General features: G+C 34.5%; 1 protein-coding gene across 1 annotated transcript; it reads left to right on the forward strand.

The window, feature by feature from the left end:
* Positions 1 to 613: 613 nt before the first annotated feature.
* Positions 614 to 2367, forward strand: dynlrb2 (dynein light chain roadblock-type 2; the record flags this gene model as incomplete). Its single annotated transcript, XM_079414213.1, has 4 exons — positions 614 to 646; positions 772 to 847; positions 2085 to 2252; positions 2324 to 2367. The coding sequence occupies exons 1-4, from the start codon at positions 644 to 646 to the stop codon at positions 2365 to 2367; spliced, it is 291 nt and encodes a 96-aa protein (XP_079270339.1). The 5' UTR covers positions 614 to 643.
* Between the last annotated feature and the right edge of the window lie 20100 nt (positions 2368 to 22467).

Consider the following 22467-nt stretch of genomic DNA (forward strand, 5'->3'; position numbering starts at 1 on the left):
ACACCAGCAACAACAAGAATATTTTTAAATGATAGTTTTTTTCTAAATAGCGACATCTTGCTGTCAAATATGTGTAAACATTTGGTGGAAAATAAAGATTAGGAAAATTATTATTTTACATAAAATATATATAATTTACATTTAATCATTTAGCAGACGCCCAAAGCGACTTACAAATGAGGAAGCAATCAAAACATTAAAATGTATTAATTTAAAACATTTTTTCACTAAAATACCTGATTCTGACTGATTCATCTACTGTAAGTTATAAAAGTAAACACGAGTATAAACACAAAAGCAGATTTTAACAGTGTCGGTGATATTTAAAATGTTCCTTGTGTCTTATTCGTTCAAAATAAAATAATAAATTCATAACAGACGAGATTGACTTGAATTAAATTTTTCTTTTTTGGTTAATATTTGTTTAGTATTATATTAAGGTCAGCACAAACGGCTGTGAAAAGTGAAATAAACACAAGTTTTAGTGGCCTATTTATTTCCCTCGAGTGAGTCAGTAATTAACATAAAGATAAAATAGAGAGTTTTCGACGACAAAGTCTTAAAATATTCATTTTACAACTTTATTTACTTCCGTTTCTATAGCAACGAGCGACCAACGGAAGAAGCACCTGAGCTGGGCGACATGGTAAACTTACCTTCTGCGCTCAAATTATATATTACTTACTTTTACTTACTTTTGTCATTTAGCAGATTTCAAAATCATATATATATATATATATATATATATATATTTCATGTTATTTTGTCCAGGCTGAAGTCGAAGACACTTTAAAGAGAATTCAGGGCATTAATGGTGTTATTGGCACAATCGTCGTTAACGCAGAAGGTAAGTTAAACTGAACTATTTACAATGTTTATACTGTAGTAATATTAATTATAAAGTAATATGATATTTCCCAAAACGTTACACTGGATAAGCTAATACTATAATATTTCCTGCGACTCTAGGAATAAACTGGTGTGGATAATATAATGTTACAATAATATAATATAATGGGTCATTCTTCGATTGGGTGGCAAATGAGAGACAGAATTGGTAAAAATGTTTTTTTTTTCTAATTAAATATATTGCTATGCATTTAAAATTAGTTTAATATGATATATCCATTAAAACATGTTAAAATCTATATTCACAATATAATCACTTTATTTGTGTTAAAAATGTTATATTGTTGCGATTACATTCTATTATACCACTCTAAGTGCAAATGCAATCTCTAAAACTCAATTAAATATGTATTTAAAAAAAAAAAATGTAACTATTAAAAGTGCACAAATTGTGTTTACCCTGCAGAATACAAACATGCAAACATTTTATGATTTATTGATATTTAAAGTTTATTTAAACTGTTGTAAAGTAGAGGGACACCACTTGCCACCACAAATGAAGAATGACCCTAATATATTATTTCACATAGCTCCACATAGGAATAAACAAGTATGAATAATATAATATAATATAATATGTAACCCTGGACCACAAAACCAGAAATTGAGATTTACACATCATCTGAATAAATAAGCTTTCTATTGATGTCTGGTTTGTTAGGATAGGACCATATTTAGCCGAGATACAACTATTTGAAAATCTGGAATCTGAGGGTGCTAAAAAATCTAAATATTGAAAAAAATCTCCTTTAAAGTTGTCCAAATGAAGTTCTTAGCAATGCATATTACTAATCAAAAATTAAGTTTTGATATATTTACGGTAGGAATTTCACAAAATATCTTCATTGAACATGATCTTTAATATCCTAATGATTTTTAGCATAAAAGAAAAATCGATCATTTTGACCCATACAATGTATTTTTGGCTATTGCTACAAATATACCCCAGCGACTTAAGACTGGTTTTGTGCTCCAGGGTCACATATTATATAATACTAATAATAATATATATATAATGTAATATAATATTTAACATAGCTCTACATAGGAATGAACTAGTATGGACAATGGAGAATACAGTTACTATAAAAAATATTTAAATAATTCTTAAAAATTATTTTCAGATAAGTGTCTGGCTTATGCACATATATCTGGTTTGTCTGCTGTATTTTTAGGCATTCCCATCAAAACCACTCTAGACAACTCTACGACGGTGCAGTACGCCGGACTGCTGCATCAGCTGACTATGAAAGCCCGGAGTACAGTCAGAGACATCGACCCCCAGAACGACTTGACGTTTCTGCGCATCAGGTCCAAGAAACACGAGATCATGGTGTCGACAGGTGGGTCCTGTCTCGCTTATCAGCCTGTTAAACGCTTATACAGCTCTCACATTTCCCCCGTTTCCCCCCAGATAAAGAATACCTGTTGATCGTCATCCAGAACCCAACTGAATAGTGTCACAATGCCATGTTTCACATAGACTTACTAAATCAGATTCTTTCATGTTTGTATACGGCCCTAAACAAGTACATTTCATCTGAATTCATTTGATTGTTCAGTGTGATTGATTGCATGTAAATCATCAATAAATAAGTGAACTGATTCTTTATTGTGGAGTCTTTAAGGTCGTTTTAAGGTTATTTTTATGCTTTCCTATCACTGAATTGATTATATTAAAGTGTAATTCCTATAATCTCCACAAGGTGGCAGGAGACCAAGCAGATGCTTTGTATTGCTGCTCATTTGCTTTGTGAAAAATTGCTGTTTTAATGGGTTGTGACAGCAGCGGGCTGGTTTATTGTGCTCGTACTGTAGTATGAAGATAATTGGGTTTGTATGAACGTCTTCTTCACACTAACCACGCTAAAAACATAAAGCACACTTAGCAGAAATATATGCAGGATAAATATGGTTATTAAATGGCCTTGGTGCAGTGGATTTGCCGGTTTGGCTGGTTGATATGTCAGTCAGAGCTTTGTTTGAGCTCCATTTCTTTGCAGCTGATTTGCGTGTTGTGTACCAGTGTGTGTGTGTGTGTGTGTGTGTGTGTGTGTGTGCCTGAGGGTCAGTGTTGTCTTTTGAAAGGAACAATGCAGCCAGAACATTTGTGCTCTAATTACTCTAACACAATCATTTCCTTTCCTTTTCCGCCTTAAGCTTTTTCTTCTGGTTGCTGTTCTATTGGTTTTTACCCCAATAAATCTATTAAGGCTCTTTCCATGAACAGTGTAGCCTGTAAATTGGCATCCAATAAAGCAATAGAGGCACAAATTCCATGTTGTGTTAAGTAATTATCTAATAAAAAAAATAAAAAAATGAGGCATAAAAAAGAGAGTTTAATAGTGGCCTTGTGTCTTCTCTACTGCATCCAACAATGAAAATCCTACAATAATGTAGAAAATAATAGTAATTGTTAATGTTGTTGTTACTACTTTAAATAATATAATAATACTATGTATTGAACACTGAACAAACAACAACAATAATAATAATTATTATTATTAGGAGTAGTAGTAGTATAAATAATAATAATTAAATAGATTTTTTAAATTATTATTGTTATTATTATTACAAATAATAATTATATTTTTAATAAATTTTCTAATACTTAATATTATATTATGATGATGATGATAATTATTAATAATAATTTACTACTATTATTACTAACAATAATAATAATAATAATATATTTTTATAATAATTAAAAAATATTATTTTGAGTAGTAGCGGTAGTATAAATAATATTAATTAAATATAATTTGTACTATTGTTACTAACAACAACAACAATAATAATAATAATTTTAATAATTATTATAAATATGATGTTGAGTAGTAGTAGTAGTATAAATAATATTAATTAAATATAATTTTTGTATTGTTGTTATTATTATTACTATTATTAGAATTATAATAAATAATAATACATATTCTGTTATTTAATATTATATTGTAATTATGATGATGATGATGATGACAATAATAATAATAATTATTATTATTATTAAGAGGAGTAGTAGTATAAATAATCGTAATTAAGTAGAATGTTTACATTATTATTTATTATTATTATTTACATTATTTTACTTTTTTAGCATTTCAAATAATAACACCAATTTAATAATTACTATCACTAATCTTATTTTAATGGCAAAAAATTTAATAAAAATAAATAAATAAGTATGTATCCCACATTTGCATGTAATATTGTTGGTTATGGAATTTATTTATTTAAATAAATATGTGTTTAACAAATTATGTTTTCAAGACCCAAATTTGGATCAAATAAAATAAAAATTTTGCACATATTTAGTTGGGCATATAATATATGAGGTTGACAAAAATAAATAAATACAAAATCTGAAGGTTGAACACTTCCTGATACTGTGTTCTATGACTTTTGTCCATATTATAAGTTTCAAGCCCTGTTTTTCAACCTACATTTGTGAAAAGTGCAAACAATTTTCATCTCTGAAATATGTATGTTTATGGAGTTCTTGTACCTGAAGCATGAGAGCTGCTTGAGTTTCCCACTGCTGGACTGACCTCTGTTCGGCTCCCATCTGCTGTGTGTTTTACATGCCCAGCGCAGCACGGGCAGAGAGCCAGCAGGTGGACCCGGAGCTCATGTTCAGAGACCCGCTCGTGTGCACAGTGCATTAGGCCGAGGTTTAATGATGGGCCTGATAACAGCATATTACACACAAAGCCTGCTCTGTTTATGCACATGAAAGTGTGTTTGTGTCGTATATCATCACTTTAAAGTGCGTCTGGTGGTAGCGAGGAGCTTCCATACGTCTGCAGTCAGGTGGATCTGCTGTTGGTCAGAACAATAGTGTGCTTTAGTTTCAGTGAGAGAGGAGGAGAGCTTGAGAAGAGTGGGCTTTGGACTTCTCTCAATGACAATAAAGTCACACTTGGTGTAACTGTGTGTTTAAAAGTATAATTTCCTCCTATTCTTTCTCTGAAAAGGCATTTAGACTTCAGTATACATATTATAATGATGTTTCCATCCAAGTCCTTTCAAAGGACAGAGTGTTGTGTCTTACCTGTATCTCATCTGGTTTAAAGTTCTCTGTCTTCAACCTCCTCCAGTGTCTCCAAAGTGAAGTTATCTTATTGATAAGCTCATTTGTACTTTGACCCTTACAGTGGTGAACAATTAGTGTAAATTAATGTAGTCAGATTAATATGATTCAGTTATATTAATTTAATGTACTGTATTTACAAAAAAAATATTATATTTTATTTTATCTTATTAATTTATTAACTCTTAAGAGACTTTCATTGGTCTGACCTAATGTAGTCCGATTCAGTCATTTTAAATATTTATCGTATTGTTTTTTATAATTTATGTATTACATTTTTTATTTATTTCTAAAAAATAAAAAATATAATGTAATAATTTTTATTTATAGATAAATACATAATTTGACATTTAAATGTACTTTCATTAGTCATGTAGTCAGATTGTCATATTAAATATTTATTATTATATTCTGTATTATTTTATTAATTTTCTAAAATAAAAAATTGCATATATATATATATATATATATATATATTATAAATAAAATGATTTAGCTTTTAAAGTTACTTTTATTAGTGTAACCTAATTTAGTCAGAGTAAGTCGTATGAAATATTTCATTATTTATTTTTGTTTCTAAAATAAAATATAAATATAATCATTTTTATAAATAAGATTATTAGAGCCATAAAGTTACTTTTACTACTAAAACTTACAGATTCAGTCATATGAAATATTATTAGTGCTGTCAAATGATTAACCGCGTTTAATCGCATCCAAAATAAAAGTTTTTGTTTACATCATATATGTATACTGTGCATATTTATTATGTATATATACAGTAAATACACACACATACAGTATATATTTATGTTTATACATTTATATATTCATATTCTTATATTTTATATGATATATATTAGGGCTGTCAACGTTAACGCGTTAATGCATGTGATTCATCTAAAAAAATGTATGCGCAAATATTTTTTTAATGCAAATTAATCGTTTGATAAGGTTTGACCCCAACTTGTTGCCGTCATCGCAGCGCGGAAGGTAATCATTGCCTGCGTCCCAATGTGCACACTATCCATCCTAAATTCTATGTGATATTAGTCATTTTCAGTACTATTTAGGGCAGATAGGGTGGATAGTATGCACATTGGGACGCAGGGATTGTGTGATTATGAGCCACCGGGCTCGACAAAAGAGAAGCAAACGCAGAGAGAGAGAGAGAGAGAGAGAGAGAGAGAGATGTATACTCATATTTGATAAGGGTACAGTGAACCAGTGTTGCCAGGGTCGCAGTTTTCCTGCACAATTGGGTTATTTTGAAAATACAAAAATATTTTCGCGGGAATAATTACAGAGCCATATACTATACACATGTGAGCGCAAAAGAAGTTATTACAAACACTTGATGGTGGTTTAAAGTGAGCTCTGAGTAAAAGTGTACTATTAATCTCATAAATTGTCTTATGTAGCATGATGCTAATGTTAGCTCTATTGCACCTGCAGAACAGGTCCAATTCTTCTTCATCACGCATTTTTCCCATAATACTTCGTGTAAGGTCGCAAGAAAATGTTTTGTTGTGTTTATTTAGAAATACTTTTGATAATAGTTGGGTAAATGTGTACTGGGATTGAAGCGATGTGGTTTGGTCAGGGGCGTCATGCACTCATTATTTTTGAGGGGGCACGGGTGTGGGTGTGGGTGTGTGTGTGGGGGGGTCGTCATGTGACACACAGCAGCCACTAGCACTTATGTTCTTAGGATTTTTTTTTTTTTTTTCATTTTTATTCGAAACATTCACAAACGCATTAACTATATCATGAAATATCTCGATTCTCACCTTTATAGATTATGTTAGTTGATAGTGGGATAGCAGCTGATGATATGACACATTGAACGATTTAATCATGTTCCTGTGATTGTATCAAATATAGATAATATTATTCGGCTATTTTTTGTCTTTTGGAAGCTGCATTAAAAATCCACTTGGCTCAAAAATCTGAGGGGGCACGTGCCTGCTCACTTTGAATGGGCATGACGCCTCTGGGCTTGGTAAATGTTTTATTGGCTGAATTAAAACAAAAGAATAATAAGGATTATGTCTCATTCCTGGTGGAGATGTGAAAGGTTTTGTTTCTTTAAACTAGTTTGTCATGCATTCCTTTATTTCAACACATTTACAGGTAAGTCCTAGTATTTTAAATTTGCGATTAATCGTGATTAATCACAGTCCAGGATTGTGATTAACGCGATTAATTTTTTTTAATCGATTGACAGCACTAATATATAAATATATTTAATATATAAGCATAACATTTTTCTTAAATATATACAAGCATGTGTTTGTATTTATATATACATGATAAACATACACAGTACACACACATATATTATGAAATCGAAAACTTTTATTTTGGATGCGATTAATCGTGATTAATCGTTTGACAGCACTAAATATTATATATTATTTATATTATTTATTTATTTTCTAAAATAAAACCAATTATTTCTTTATTTTATAATTAAAATTGTTTGACCCTTTAATTTACTTCTATTAGCCAATAATAATTATTATTATTATCATTATTATATTTTTAATTTAATAAATAAAATGATTTCAGAGTCAGTCATGTTAAATATTTTTATTAATCGTTTTATACTGTATACTATTTATTTATTTATTACACTAATAGTAATTGTACTGAGTTAAATGAAGTGCAATTTAAAACATTTTTTACTTAACTTTGTGTAATGCACTGAATGTTGCATAAAGTCATGTGGTTTGTTGAGGAGAGGTGTGATCTGACTTACAGTACACTGACCCGAGGCTTTCAGGTTGAATGAATGAATGATGCATTTATATAGCGCTTTATTGTGTATTGCTGTACACCCAAAGTGCTTTACAATCATGTGGGGGGGGGGTCTCTCCTCAACCACCACCAGTATGCAGCATCCACTCGTTGGCAGTTTGACAGGACACAGTAAGAAACCACCCTAGCAACCGCACAGCAACACTCTGGCAACCACTCCCAAAATCATAGGAGAAATTATGGACAAAAAAATCTGTTTTTAGTATTTGAACGGATAAAACAAGAAGCTGATATGAATAATGACTCTAACAATATTGTGTATTTGACCCTTGAGCTGTGTGTTGACTGCTGTGGGATTGTGTGATGAGTTTAGTGCTGATCTGACAGCTGTTCTGAGAACAGGTGATACGCTCCTCACTCACACTATATTACATTACACTGCTTTCACATACAATCACACTCATTCCACACATTTGAGAGGTCTTTTTTTAACTAACAGAGTTGCAATCAGATTGATTGTTGGTGTCTGGGTTCAGATGCACAGAAATCACACGGGTTATACAAGTGACCCTCTCATTACATATTTCTGATTCCATTTATTACTGAGAGGAACAAATATTACAAATTAAAACCATTAAAACATTTTGTTAATCAAAATTAAGCTAAAATAATATAATTAGTGCTGTCAAACAATTAATCGCGATTAATTGCATCCAAAATAAAAGTTTTTGTTTGCATAATATATGTGTCACGGTGCACACACGAGGAGGATACAGGAACACAGAGACGAGGATGTAAACTCAAAATACAGTCTTTAATGACTCCAAACAAGGCAGGGCGAGACAAGGCAAGGCTGACACAGACAGGAACACCGGGGAGTAACGAGTAGACTAGACGACATAAAACTGAACAGGCAGGAACTTAAATACACAGGTTAATAACTACAACACAGCTGAACGGAATTAACTAATAATCACATTAAACAAGGACAGGTAACAAATCAAATAAGGACACATGAGGCAGGAACACATGACACACGACAGAGGACTGACATAATTCCCCCCTCCCGGAAGGCGCGTCCCGCGCCATAACAGTTCAGAGGGGGGATGGGCGCTCTGGAGGCCACTCAGGACAGACATGGACAGGATGGGGAGAGCCAGAGCGGAACAGACAGAACGGTGGCCATGGCAGGTGGAGCTTGTGGCCGTGGCCGTGGCCTCATCCAGGCCACTCCAGCCGAACCAAAAATTTCCATGGGGCAGCTACGGGGTATCAGGAGCCCTCCAGAGCTAAACAGGACAGGACAGGATAGCCCACAGGAACAGGAAGCCCTCCTTGGGCTAAGCTCGGAAGCTGGGGTCCATTCTGGGCATGACGTGACTTCAGGAGCCCTCACAGGGTCCCTCAGTAACTTCCTCCACTTCCACGACAGGAGGGGCCCCTGACGAGTCTCTGTGGACAAGACAAGACTGACATGACAAGGTAATTAAAATGTTCCTGTGGGCACAACAAGACTTAAAAACAGCACTCCTGGCTGTGACATGTGGACTGGATCCACGGGACCTGGGAACAGCACTCCTGGCCGTGATTAGGGAACTGGATCCAGGGCGGCGGCTGGCGGGCTTGAGACAGCGGCGGGCCGGTGGGCTTAAGTCAGCTGCGGGCTTGCCACATTAACTGCAGGCGGGCTTGGGTGAGCCGTGGACGGCGGCGACTATCTTCCGTGAACGGTGGGCTAGAGGGAGCGGCAACCCGCGAAATTGACTGACGAACAGGAACAAAACAAAAGAACTTTCAATAATGGAAAACAAAACGGTGAAAAGGGGTGCCGCCTACTGTTTTGGTCTGGTCTTCTGTCACGGTGCACACACAAGGAGGATACAGGAACACGGAGACGAGGATGTAAACTCAAAATACAATCTTTAATGACTCCAAACAAGGCAGGGCAAGACAAGACAAGGCAAGGCTGATACAGACATATATTAATATAATATAAATAATCTTATATAAATAATAATAATCATAATAATAATATAATAATCATTAAAAAAAAAAACATTTAATTGCCCCCAATTTCTACATTACATAATACACAACAACATCATTATCATTAATGCTAAAATAAAAATTATTTAAAATGCAAAATAATTTGTTATTTAATATTTTGAATATCTGACCTGCTAATAATGATAAAAGATTATTTAAAAAGTAATTCAAAACACATGAGAAATCTGACGAGTATCGTCATTGAGAATCATGGGAATTCCCCCCCAAAAAACTCAAAAGCAAAATATTAAGGCACATTATGGTTAGGAAGATGAGTGCGTGCTTTACTGTTATGAAAATATGATAATATGTAAATTCTTACTGGTTCTTTCTTTCTTTCTTGCTGTTTTAAAAAATAGGCCTCAGAAATGCTGAGTGTTTTTGTGAGATTCACCCATAAATCACACATATCACATCTTGCAAACTACAAAGTCTCAGAGCTGATCTCTGCAGCAGACAGCAGAAAACTTCAGGAGAAATTCCTTCCTGCCCAACAACACACAAGGCCAACCAGTGCTTCTTCCCAGAGATCCGAGTCCCCAGCTCTTGACCTGTAGCCGTGTAATGACTTTATTCCACCTGTATACTGTAGGAGGAGCAGCTCTGTCTGACAGCTGTCATGTTGATAGAGTCGGGCCCGTCTCGCAGCTGTCATGTTTACTGTCTGCTGCTCACGGAGCGTATGGAAGTCCTCCGCACACTTCATGTGCATGCTGTCATATCGTGTGGTGTATTTGTGTAGGCGTGTATCAGGCTGAATCTTATAACGACTCGTGTTTACAGTGTCACGTTGAATATTGTGCTGAATATTTCATGTTGCACGTCATGTCCTGTGTCATGCTATGTTGTTGTATACCACTGTGATCTTTGTTCTGGTTTGAATGTCACAAACCTGTCAAGAACATTTTTAGGTCCATTTAACTCCAAAATCTGAAAAAAATAAGTTATATTTTGCTCACAGAAATGTAAGCATGTTTCACTCAGTGACTATTTACAGCATTTTTCTTATTTTTCAGTATTTCTGACCTCTTGACCCATGATGTTGACATTACCTCAGGCCAGAGAGCTTGTATCTGCTTCATTGTTCAGCAGATGGTGAGTTAACACCAATTAGCCTCAGATTCAGCCCATCTTCACCGCTGTACATAATGACACCTGGACAAGAGCACAAACCTGAGGCCACAAGAGCCAATTAGAACCGAAAACAGATGTGCGACTTGTGGCTGAAGATCCACATAATTATTAAAGGCCAATATGTGTAAACCAAGACATGGCTCTACAGTACAACACAAATAGCCTGCAAGCAACTTTGGGCTTATTTCATGGAAACAAGATGAATAGAAACAACATGATTACAGGATGTGAGATACTTGGACAATTTTATACTTTATTATAATTAGTGCTGTCAAACGAATAATCGCGATTAATCGCATCCAAAATATTAGTTTTTGTTTACATTATGTATGTGTACTGTGTTTATTTATTATGTATATATAAATACACACACATACAGTATATATTTTGAAAATATTTACATGTATATACATTTATATGATTATATTTTATATTGTATATATATTTATATATATAAGTATTTATTTTAAACATAGCATATTTTTCTTAAATATATACATGCATGTGTTTGTATTTATATTTACATAATAAATACACAAAGCACACACTCATATATTATGTAAACAAAAACCTTTATTTTGGAATGTGATTAATCACGATTAATTGTGATTAATCGTTGGACAGCACTAATTATAATATTATACGTTAAGAAAAGTCTGTGTGTGTACTGTGTAAATATGATATGATGTTTTTCATATAGATTTTTCACAGATGTTTTATCCGTATTTTGAACTACGCATTGCACTGACAGGATTGCACAGGAGTGCATATTTGAAACATATTTAAAATTAATAGTATGGCCATAATATTAGCCTATATTATAATTTATCGGGTACGATTCGAGTTCTGAATATACCCAGTTCCCACATTCATCGTTCTTTTACATAATTTTTTTTTATTGATTTGATAGAATCGATTTAAAAGGCGTTTGTGAATCACAGGATTGTGAGAGTTTGGAATTAAATACTATAAGGAGGGGGACATATTGAAATTATAAACAATTGCTGGTCAGTGGCCTTATACTAGTATTTAAATCATGCAGCTTTTCAGTAACTTTTTCTTACTGTGAACAGTAAACATAATATATACAGCAGAAATTGTACGAGTAGTATGTAAGCGTGCTATTTGGAAAATAATCAGCTTTTTTGAACCAGTTAAACTGTTCATTTCAAAGGAATCGACTGGCAAAATTAATCAGTTTTCTTATCGCTAGTTTGGATGGATTACAATTACTAAAACTTTAGGCTATATTTTAAATCTTGTATAGTTTGGCTTATATTTTGGGGTTATAGTTTGTTACACATTTCTTCCAACAGGTCAAATACCATTACACACTGTATTTTTGTGTAAAATATGGTGCTAAAGAGCCTATTGGGTTTTATGAGTACTGTGATTTGACCCTAGTGTCTAACAGAATTTGAGACCATAAATCAAAGAATGTGGCCTGAAAATGTGGATATAATTGTGGTCTCTTTTCAAGGGGCTCTCCCACGTCTTTTGTCTTCTTGAGCGCAATGCTAACACAAGCTAACAACAAAGTATTTCTGGAGGCTGTTGTGAGATTGGTTTTGACATGACTTCTCACCGGCACTCACTTACTCCTGCAGTAAAAGGCTGAACTGAGGGGGCTAATGGTTACTCGTAATAGAAATCAGCTGGAGATACTGACGGATGAGCTGTTAGCTGAGCTGGAGTCGTGCTTACCAGACCTGTGGGCCCTGATCTCATGATGTTGAGCCCATTTTTCTTGGTCTTAACCACAAATACAGAACTTTTGTAAAATTATAAATGATAGCATTTCAGATATCCAATACATTTTTAAGCTTTGTGATACTCATCCTGACTGGCCAGCTAACAATTTATGCTCCAAGAATATTTAAAAACACTGTCTTGAATGAAAATGATATTCAAAATGTTCTGGAAATGTCCCAAAAGCATCATAATCCTAAAATGATCGATGCTTTTGGGATATGTAGCCCAGAATAGTCTAATTCCCAAAGAAGCAGCTGTCATGAACCGATTATTTTATTGAATCCTTCTAAAGACTCACAAACTCACAGTTGAATCAGTCTGATGAAACCTGCACTGAATATTTATTAGGCCTATAATGTGTATAAAAATATGTGTGTGTGTATGTATACATATATTTGTGTGTATATATATACAGGGTGGAAGGGGACTTCATTCACACGCCGAATTTCCGGAATTCAGGTTGTATTAAAAAAAGATTTTTAAAAAAAATGTATAAAGGTGCAGTAATGTAAGCAAAACTTTTTTGAACGTCAATGATCCATTATCACTAGCATAGCAACACATGAAGCATTGCTTACTCGGAGGTCATTTCCAAACAAAATAGCTTTATAATGGTCAGTATCGTGAATTTGTATATTTAAAGTTTAGCAAATTTTAAACCGATGCAAAGTCTGTGTGAAGAACAGTTTCGCTTTATGAGTCCTTTACACAGAATTCCGATTGAAATGACTGGAATCGCCTGCGGAAATTCGCTGTTCAAAGGTAAATTTGACTGCATCTTAATGTTTAGCATTAGGTTTTAGCAAAAGGTTTTTATGTTCGCATGAGGTGGTTTTTCAGGCAATCTGAAAAAAAGGAATATTTCACAAAACTGCAATGGAAATGTCACCTTTCGCATGTAAAAGTCGACGTGGCAACACTCATGTAAGGGGCTTTTCCTGCCATTAATGCTCTCCGTGCTGCTTCACAAAAGATACACGCCTGCATCTCCTTCGATTAAAAATAATGGCTAGTGGGTTGGCTTGTGATATACGTAAACATACCAACATCTGCTGCCATGACTTATTGCGAGAGGAAAAAAATTACACTTAGATGCATAATATCAGTTAATGGAAACACTGTCATTTCACAATTGTTTTTAATCAACATTTATAAAATATCGCAAAAGTTTTGCGCAAATCTGTAATTGAAACTATGCTATTGTTTTGTTAACATTAGTACATTTTACCAGTAACGTTAAAAGGATGCGAGAAGAGCTAAAGTTCTGTTTACACTCTTTCGACCTTGAGATTCTGAGCTCCATGATGTTTTTATTCCAGCTTTGTCTTCTGTTGTTTTTATTTGTAATTTCTGCCACCTTTTTAAAATACAACGCTCCAACTGTGAGTGTTGCCACCTGCTGGATTTACCTGTAAGTATTTTAGACACGTTCGAAGACGGATAGCTTCCCGGATAGCTCAAGTCCAAGTCCAATTTATTTGAAAAGTTATCAGTATTTTTGAAGGGACAGTCCATTTCTCTCTGTACTTGAATCAAGTGGCTTACAAAAGATTCAGTAATAAATTAAGCATATAAGAAGATTGTTTGAGTCAGTGGTTTTTGTAAGCCAATCACTTGAAATGGGAAAAAGGAGATATAAAATAGGCAAAAGCTGTAGTCAGGAAAAAAAAATCATAATGCTGCTCATAACATACCCTTAAAATGGGAGTGAAATTAGATTAAAGTGACGTGTTATCAATCTCCACTCAGGGAGATGACGGTGCTATGAAGGCAAATTAATAAAAATAGCGCACTATATCTGGAGTTGAATGGTTATTTCCAGAAATGAGCTTGATATGCAATTTTTTTTCTGATTGTTCAATTGCTTTAGTTTAGGACAGTATAATTTAGTTCTATAATAGTTCTAAATCTGGTACACACAGACCAGTGTTATATATTTATACAGATTTTATTTTCATATTAATTTAAGTTTGAGTCATTTTTACTTTTTAGTATTTTTTTAGTAAGCTTTTACCTTTCTTACTGTTGCTGTGGCAGCTAACTGAAATAAAATAAGTTTAAAATGACCAGATTTTTTTACTAATTTTTTTTTTGATATTAAAGATATTGAAGATATTAATTGATGCACTGGAGGATTATTTGTGGATTATTGTGATGTTTTTATCAGCTGTTTGGCACCCATTCACTGCAGAGATAAAAAAATTAATAAAAATTAAGCATCTTTGAAAACTAGACAAAATGTAACATTACATTTCCATACTTTTATTGAAAACAAGGCAGAGTATAGAGTGTGCATGCCACAGTATTCACTAAACATTAGTATTTCATTCCAAACATAACCCGTGATTAATTCCCTACTGAAGGCAGATGTCAAAAACCAGAGGTCACAGTTAAAGGGTCGGGTTGCACAAACCGCTGAGTGAAGTTCAATAGTCAATTACGGACATTTGTTGACGTGAACAGCTCACCCTGATACCGGAGAATGATGTTACGGGCCGAAGGTTAATTAACATAATTCAGGGGAGGACCGTCACAGATCGGATTCCCGGCGAACGCAGGCTTTGTGCTTCCCGGGCCACTGAGAGTCGACCCGAACACCTGTGCCTTCCACAGAGACCCAACACACACTCACACAGTCACGACACCTTCACACAACCCCGCACACACATGTACCACACTGATTTAATGGAGCTCCCCCACCCCCAGTGCTCCTCACACACACACACACACACATGCTAATTTCACACTCGGTAAGTGTGAAGCCTGTCAGCCGGGCTCAGATGCAGGCACAGATGGCTGGAGGGAACGATGGGCGATGGATATTGTTGCTAAAGCCCCTCTCCATAGCAGTTCCTGAAGCCCATCCTGAGAGCAGATTCCCATTTACTATCAAATCACATTCAGACTTTCATTGGGAAGGTTGCATCCCTAAATCTGATTAGATGCACCACAGTTGAAGTCAAAACTTTACATGCACCTTGCAGAATCTGCAAAATGTTAATTATTTTACCAAAATAAGAGGGATAATACAAAATGCATGCTATTGTTTATTTAGTACTGACCTGAATAACAGTACTTTTGAACAGAATGAAGATATGTATGTGTATTTTTCTTGTTTTGCCTAAATTTCTTCATTTAGTACTGCCCTTCAGAAGCTACAGAAGATACTTACATGTTTCCCAGAAGACAAAATAAGTTACATTTACCCTGATCTTAAAATTCAGGCTCTTAATGCATAGTTTTTCCTTCTGGAGCATCAGCGAGCGTTTGAACTTTCTGTAATAGCTGCAAATTAGTCCCTCAGTTGTCAATTTATTTCATTAAATGGATTGATATTAGAGCTATTAAACAACGGACAACAGTTGATTTTAAAATGTAATGCGAGTATAAAAATGTATTTATTCATTTTTTAATACATTTTATTTATAAATGATTTCTATTATGGTGTATTTTTTAAATATTGTCATTTATGTGTTAAGAAATATTGACAACAGTCGATTTTAGAATTTAATATCAGTGTCAAAAATAATATTCATTCATAATTGAATGTCATTGTACAAAAGTATGTGACTGTAGAATTCCATGACTGTCCAATCAGAATCAAGTATTCCAGAGAGCTGTGTAACACACTGTAACACACAGCCTCAAGTGACATATTGCATAATTAACACATGTGACTCATGACTCGTGGCTCACTTTATGTATTACTGAGTCTTTCTGAGCCCAAACACTGAGGTGTGGTCTGGACGCGGATGGACAGCGGGGCACGTGTGATCTGAGGGATGGAGGACGGGTTGCCAAAGCCCAATCTGCTGCCCCACTCTGGCACCTTTTCTAGAAATGTGTCCATACAAACACATGTGAAAGTGTGCACCTTCCTTACACATGTGAGCTGGAGGCTACTGGCGGCTGACGGGCCAGAATGAGCTGGATAATACCCGCTCTAATGCCAGGCTTGTTAGGGTCTGGGCTGCAGCTGTGCCCGCTGATGGCTCGTACCATCTGCCAAACAGGCCTCTGGGAGCGAGAAACACACAGAGAGCTTTAATTGGGTTGTGAGGGAGAGCAATGGCCCTGCTGGCCTGTTCCTAATGACACTGTGAGTGCAGAGCTGCTTCTGTATCACTCGCATTTCCCTGAGAGGCCTCATATTCGGCTTTTTTTCTCCTATCGAAATATAACGTTTTAATAATAATTTTAATAATAATAATACATTTTGTATTATTTAATTATTATTAATATTAATATTACTGTATTATTATTTTTTTTACTATTTTAGCATTATACAAAAAATTTATTAATAAAAACTATTATTAATATTTATTTTATGATAAATGTTATAATTGTATATTTTAATATTGATATTATTTGTCATATATTTTAAAAATTCTAAATTATTAATTGGTGAAAATTACAATGTTATTTATTTATTTATTATTTCCATGTATGATCTGCATGTTTGTGGTTTTATAAAGCAGGGAAATATTTTTCCGTGTGAATAGACCATCACGGTTTATCAGTTTTCTATCTCTACACCTCATCTAATCGACTGGGGTATTTTACGCACCTCTTCCAGTCCCTAACTCTCTGCCCGTCTGTTCTCTGCTGTTTCATACAAACGCAGGCTTTGTTGTCATTTCAGTTAACACCGGTGACATGTGCTGTGAAATCCCACATATAAACCACTACAACAAAGTGTGTGTCCCCATACAGTGAGAGCCGCAGGCATCAGTTTCATCAAACCCATAGACTTCAGCGCTTTGAATGAGTTACAGTAAATTCACCTTATCTCTCCTGCCAGGAGCTTCAGGTAAACACACACCGTCTGATGATGGGATTGAGTGAGGAATGAGTCTGCTGAACGCAGGGCTTTGTGGGTAGTCAAATCTGCAAGTAACAGGAGAAAGTGGCTGATTTAGTTCGGGAGCACAGACTATCTTGAGATGTCCAAGCAGTGCAGTGTGCATGCATGAGAACAAGTTTAGAACATTTTTCCATCAATCTGCATCAGAACACAGGCCTATTAAACACAGGCTGTAGTGTATACATGTTTTCTACATTTTTATTTTGCTTTCCCTTTTGACAATAGGTATTTGGATTTTATTTCCCTAATGCAATTCTAATAGGTTTTACAGGAGTCTTATTATTATTATTATTATTTTTTTTTCTTCATATTTTAGGGTCACTTTCAGTGTTAGTAATGGTATAAGCCAGGTGTAAAGTTTAGTTTGAGCCTCCTCCTCTATCAGACAAAGCAGCTTTGGCGTGGATTCAGTTTGGATCAGCGCTGTCTGCTTCACCGGCCAATAGCAGACGGGAAGAGAGCTTGAGAACCATGTTCGAAAAAAAGTGTGATTGTTTTCTGGTGATGCTTTACTATTGATGTTGTTATTGCAAAAATCTCATTTAATGCTGTTCTTTCATACTAATGCGTTTATAATTTCCAATCAAACTGCTACACTTTCCCTCACATACACTAATAAACAAAATAATCACGTTTCATGTCTTTTTTCCCCTCTTGGGTTTATGTGCTAATGGCTCAGATATGCGACTCCGCACGGACTGTCAGCTTATATTGTCCTCTCTGTCTCTCCCTATAGTCACTTCTTGTGTGATTGTGGTTGAATGGCTTCGCGTCTGGAGAATAGGCCGCATTATTTGAGGTCATGACCTCTGGAGCATCGGGGCCCATTCAGACAATAACAAACAGGACGCCAGCAGGGAATGATGGATTATAAAGCATCACCATTTACATCCAAATCTATGGACTTCTAAAGTCTCTAGAAGGTGTCCAATGAAAAAGCACTGTACTGTAAATTCGGTAGTGTTTCTTTTCACACGTAACCTTTAGTCTTCTGTGGACTGAGTCGTCCATCAGGTGTGAAGACATTTGGTTCCCTGGCTGTTTATTGGTCTGGACACGACCTTTGACCTCTACTGCAGGAGATACTCAAGGGTCATTGGCTTTGACCACCCAGCCATGAGAAAGTGGTGGAGCAGGGGTCAGGCGCTTCATTGTTGGGAACAGAGCAGCTGGTGTGCCGAAGTCACCGATGCACTGCTGTTTAATGGACTTCCTGTGACGAGATGAGAGGGAGTCTCCATTACTCCTGTAAGATTCACAAACAAATGACTCTTATTAGTTGAGTCTTTGTAGTGAATCAGAAGCCTACAGGACAGCTAGTGTAGTCTGATTCCTGAATGTTTGACTATTCTGAGGTGATTCATTTTAGTGAATCAAAAACTTGCAGTGACACTAGTCTGATTCTTGAATGCTTGTTTGTTTGTTTTTCAGTGAATGAAAAACAGATCAGTGAGTTTATTCTGAATTAATTATGATCTGGTTCTTTGCAGTGAATCAAAAACTAGTCCAATTTCTGAATGAATGAATCTTATAAGCTGATTCATCTTAGTGAATCAGAACACACAGGACAACTGAACTGAAGTCCTCCTGAATGAATGACTCTTATGATCTGGATATTTGTAGTGAATCAAAAACACACAATAAGACTAGTATAGTCAGATTTCCGAATGAATGAATCTTATAAACTGATTCTTCATAGTGAATCAAAATGTGGGACAACTAATGTAGTCAGATTCCTGAATAAATGACTCTTATAATCCAGTTACTGTTAGTGAATCAAAAACATACACCGAAACTAGTATAGTCCGATTCCTGCATGAATGAATCTTATAATCTGATTCTTCTCAGTGAATCAAAATACACAGGACAACTAATGTAGTCAGATGATCTGATTTCTTTATGATCTGATTTCAAAAACAAACAAAGTAAGAAATATAGTCTGATTTCTGAATGAATCCCTCTCTTTAGGTGGTTCTTTTAAATGAATCAGAAACATACAGCAAGATTAGTATAGTCCCAAATGAAATAATCTTATAAGCCAATTCTTCTCAGTGAATCAAAAGCTTACAGGACAACTAGTGTAGTCCGATTCTGAATGAATGACTCTTATGAGCCGCTTTTTTTTTTTTTTTAGTGAATCAAAAACATACAGCATGAGCAATTTAACCAGTGACTGCTGTAGTCGGATTCCCAAACTTTATAAAACTAGAATTGGAAACTGGAATTGGAATCATTAAACTCCCCTAATGGTCGGCCTTGTGTTTAAAGCCTATTGCCTTAAAATCCCTGCTTGTAATTGAATGTCTTGAGGAGCTAGATAACATCTGCCTGGATTTTGTCTTTAAAGTGCTCTGCTCTGCTAAGCATGTCTACAGACACTGCTAAGAGCGAGTGAACGTGAGCGATAGACAGGAGTGTGCGCGAGAGCCCTCTCTGTCTAATGGAGTGATATCAGTGGTGTTCAATGACAGATTCATGACTAAGCATTTGACATTTAAAAATCAGACATCAATAATCCCTCTGTGCTTTGCAGATGTCTGTGATTGATTTATCTGCCTGTATAAATGGGTCTGCGTGTCTCCTCTTCCTGTTTTAAATGAAGGAAAAAGCATCGCTGTATTGGAAGCCACTGAGTGAAGATGTAACTGACTATTCATCTATTTATGTTTGTTTGTCCAACCGTCTGTCCATCTATCTGGCCACCTGTAACCGATGTCTTTGTTTTGTTTCTTCATTTGCCTGCTTTTGTGTGTGTTTATCTTTTATGAGTGATCTGAAGATGTTCTTTTCATGTTTGGTCTCTTAATGGATGTACTGTAATTAATGGTCACAAGCCTTTTCTTAGACAACACAAAGAGCAAGACAACCGACGTACCAGACTTATCATGAAAGGCAGCCTGCTTTTTGTAAGCTGAAAAGAGGTTATTGTTATGTCTGTATACATGCATTTGTGCACCAGTAAACAAATTCATTTTGTCTAGTGCCTTATAAAAGCAGGAGGAAATGTGAACATGTCATGTATGTACATGATATTATGCATTTGTGTGTGTGTGTGTGTGTCTATGAATACTTTTTTTAGCAAGCAAATATTTAATGATATTTTTATATCTTAATTATATTATATATATATATATACACACATAATATTATAGAATATATAATATTCTATAAATATTCTATATTAGCAACCTCTTGACTTAAATATTTCTTATATATAACAAAATATATGTGTTTGCATGTGTGTGCATGTGTGTGTGTGTGTGTGTGTGTGTGTGTGTGTGCATGTGTGTGTGTGTGTGTGTGTGTGTAAATATACACAAAAAATAAAATTGGTGCCATTTTATTTTTTAGAAATTGTATTTTTTGTGAGTTGTACTCTAATAATATTTGTTGTATTTATAATAACTAAAAGAAAATATTATTTACAGTGACTCACATAAACTATGGAACATAAAAGAAGATAATTTTTGGGATGAACTATTACTTTATTTATTTATATTTTAATATTTATTAGTTTATTATTATTATGTTTTTATTAGTGCTGTAAAACGATTAATCGCGATTAATCACATCCAAAATAAAAGTTTTTGTTTACATAATATATGTGTGTATATATTTATTATGTATATATAAATACAAACACATGTATGTATATATTTAAGAAAAACATGTTGTTTATATATTAAATATGTATATATATAATATAGAATATAAGAATATAAATATATAAATGAATATACATGTAAATATTTTCAAAATATATACTGTATGTGTGTATATTTATATATACATAATAAATATACATAGTACACACACATATATTTAGCTAACAAAAACTTTTATTCTGAATGTGATCAATCGCGATTAATTGTTTGACAACACTAGTTTTTTTTTATTTATTTTTTTTTATAAAGTGATATACTCTAAGTAAGAAACTAAATCTGCCAGCATGTGCCGGTTAATGTCTTTATGAGTAAGTCATTGACTCATTCATTCATTTGATTCGTTCAAACTGCGGATTCATTCAGGAATGAAGTAAATGGCTCACTTTATGAGTAGACTATTAAATTATTGGTGCACACGATTCGTTCGAAATGTGGATCACTGCTGTGTTGCTCGGAGACAACCGTTCTGCTGTGGCTTTAGAGGTAATATTTTTGTTGGCAAAATTGGGCAAAAACAGACAATACTGTTAAAAATTTACTTCTGAACTGTGGTTTAAAATCACATTTGCACTTGTGCTATTCGGGACAAAAACAACACTCGTGCGATACTGCTCTCGCTACTAGTGTGATATCGCTTATCTGATATAAATATGAGTCAAAAACTCATACCCCAAGGGCATATAACTGCTTTTTTTATGCAGTGATTCATGCAGTGAATTTTTGCCCTGCATCATGTTTGTCAACGTCAACAATAAGAGATAAGATTGCTTACAGGTCTGGCAGGGCGAATGCATTATTGCCTTAAAATACTTTAATCGCATTATTTATCCATAACCAATTTATTAATTATTCACTATTTTATATAAATATATAAAAATATTTGCTTCTACCAGCAGGTCTAACAGGACCATGCTAACCAGTCAAACAATTTTATCGTTTGGACCAACTTTAAAACTGGTACAAAAACAAAACTGATTCTAAACTACAAGGAGACAGAAGACACGCCAAAAAATCATGAAGTACAAACCATGGTGGTTAAAATTACTTAAATCTTGCACCATCTGTCATTGACAGGGTGAGAGTGAAAGACGTCATTTATCTTAGTCCAAGATGATGTATTTATGCCATCAAGGCTGTCAGATTAAGTGAAATATATGAAAAGATGAGAAAGTATCTATCTATCCAGCTAGCTTGGGTTTTGTTTGCAAAAGATCCTTTGTTTCAAGCATGCATCTGTAATTTCT

The sequence above is a fragment of the Barbus barbus genome, assembly GCF_936440315.1.
Source record: "Barbus barbus genome assembly, chromosome: 50".
In the NCBI taxonomy this organism is placed as follows: Eukaryota; Metazoa; Chordata; class Actinopteri; order Cypriniformes; family Cyprinidae; genus Barbus; species Barbus barbus.